Source organism: Cyprinodon variegatus, unplaced genomic scaffold (genome assembly GCF_000732505.1).
Source record: "Cyprinodon variegatus isolate N-32 unplaced genomic scaffold, C_variegatus-1.0 Scaffold1697, whole genome shotgun sequence".
Lineage (NCBI taxonomy): Eukaryota > Metazoa > Chordata > Actinopteri > Cyprinodontiformes > Cyprinodontidae > Cyprinodon > Cyprinodon variegatus.
Window position 1 is genome coordinate 60,980 of NW_015152150.1, and position 1,689 is coordinate 62,668.

Genomic DNA, 1,689 nt, shown 5'->3' on the forward strand with positions numbered 1-1,689 from the left:
GCATACTTTAACATATAATTTTCAAATGCCTACTTTCTCATACAAATTTAAAACAACACTTTCTTGATATTTGAAGTTTTAAGATCTGTATTCTGAGTATTGATACAAGAGGCGATCAATAAGTAACGCCCCTGACATGCTTCCAGATGTTTGATCGAGCTGAAATTTTGCATGTGAAATTATTTATATCTCTATTTATTAAATAGCAAATTACAGCTCTGAACAAATTGTGGTTTCTGATTTACAGGTGTTCAAACTGAGTCAAGTCTGTGTTTTTGCATTTGAAAGGATACACACAACCAGAGACTTTTGATCAAATGAAAATAACTTATAGTAATAATGTCCCATAATATAACCTTTTAAAACATTTTGCAAGGTCGTATAACTGGCATCATCACCATAAGTTACTTTAATTTCATCAAAAGTCTCCGCCCTGTGGTTTGATTCCTTTCCAGTAGATAAACCGGATCACTGCTCAACACTCAACAGGCTCCATTTCAGACTTTACTCAGTTCAAACACCTGTAAGTCAGAAACCATAAATAGTTCAGAGCTGTAATTTGCTACTTAATCTATAGAGATTTAAATAACATCACATTCAAAATTTCAGCTTCATCAAACATCTGGAAGTGGGTTAGGGGCAGTAAACCCTCCTGAAGGCCCCCTTCTATTCTGGAGGCTCTAACAGAAATATCAACATAATTCTTGGAGCCTTTTGTTCTTATTTATAAATAAGTGGATATAATGAAAAACATTTAATATTCAATCACACAAAAAAAATATTTTAATATTTCCATAATTTTCATTGAGCTCCAAAGCTAACGCTAAGCTGGTGTCTCCATCGTTGAGCTCTGGCTGTTCTTCAAATATTCCTTTTGTCTAAAACATGGAGATCCTGTTGTATAAATATGAATGTTCTGTTTTTCAGGTGTTCACATTTACCAGGCCATGTATGGCTGTCAGTGGGATGATGAAACGAAGCAGATTAATGGATACCAGCAGTACGGTTATGATGGAGAAGATTTTATTTCCTTTGACCTGAACACTGGAACATGGGTGGCTCCAAAACCTCAAGGCCTCATCACCAAACACCAATGGGACGCTGACCGAGCTTTGATTGAACGAGCTAAAAATGATCTCACCCAGCGTTGTCCAGAATATCTGGAGATGTATGTGGTTTACGGGAGCCACACTCTGACGAGAAAAGGTAGAAATTAGACCACATTAGGTCGGGAAAAAAATGTGTTACTGTGGGAATAATGTTAGATAAAAACTGTTTCCTGTATTTTTCCCAGATCTTCCCTCAGTGTCTTTTCTTCAGAGGTCTTCCTCGTCTCAAGTCAGCTGCTTTGCTACAGGTTTTTATCCCAGTAAGGCTGAAATGTTCTGGAGGAAAGATGGAGCAGAGATCCACAATGGTGTGGAGAAAGGAGAGATCCTCCCTAACAATGATGGAACCTACCAGATGTCTGCTGACATCGATCTTTCATCTGTTCCACCTGAAGACAGGACCAAGTATGAATGTGTGTTTCAGCTCTCTGGTGAGAAAGATCTCATCCATGAACTGAAGAAAACAAAAATAAAAACCAATAAAAACCACAGCATGCTAAATGCTTGCAGTGTCTTCAAAGACACAACAATATTAACTATTTCAGGAATCATTTCATTCATAATTATTTTAACACTTTGA

The 1,689-nt window shown here is 37.0% G+C and overlaps 1 protein-coding gene across 1 annotated transcript in view; it reads left to right on the plus strand.

Annotated features, from left to right (window-relative positions):
• LOC107104337 (major histocompatibility complex class I-related gene protein-like) overlaps positions 1–1,689 on the plus strand; it is an 18,803-nt gene extending 17,114 nt beyond the window's left edge. Inside the window, exons 4-5 of the mRNA XM_015404323.1 lie at positions 928–1,206; positions 1,295–1,689. Coding sequence (XP_015259809.1) covers positions 928–1,206; positions 1,295–1,689 — 674 coding nt within the window. The remainder of the gene's footprint in view (positions 1–927; positions 1,207–1,294) is intronic.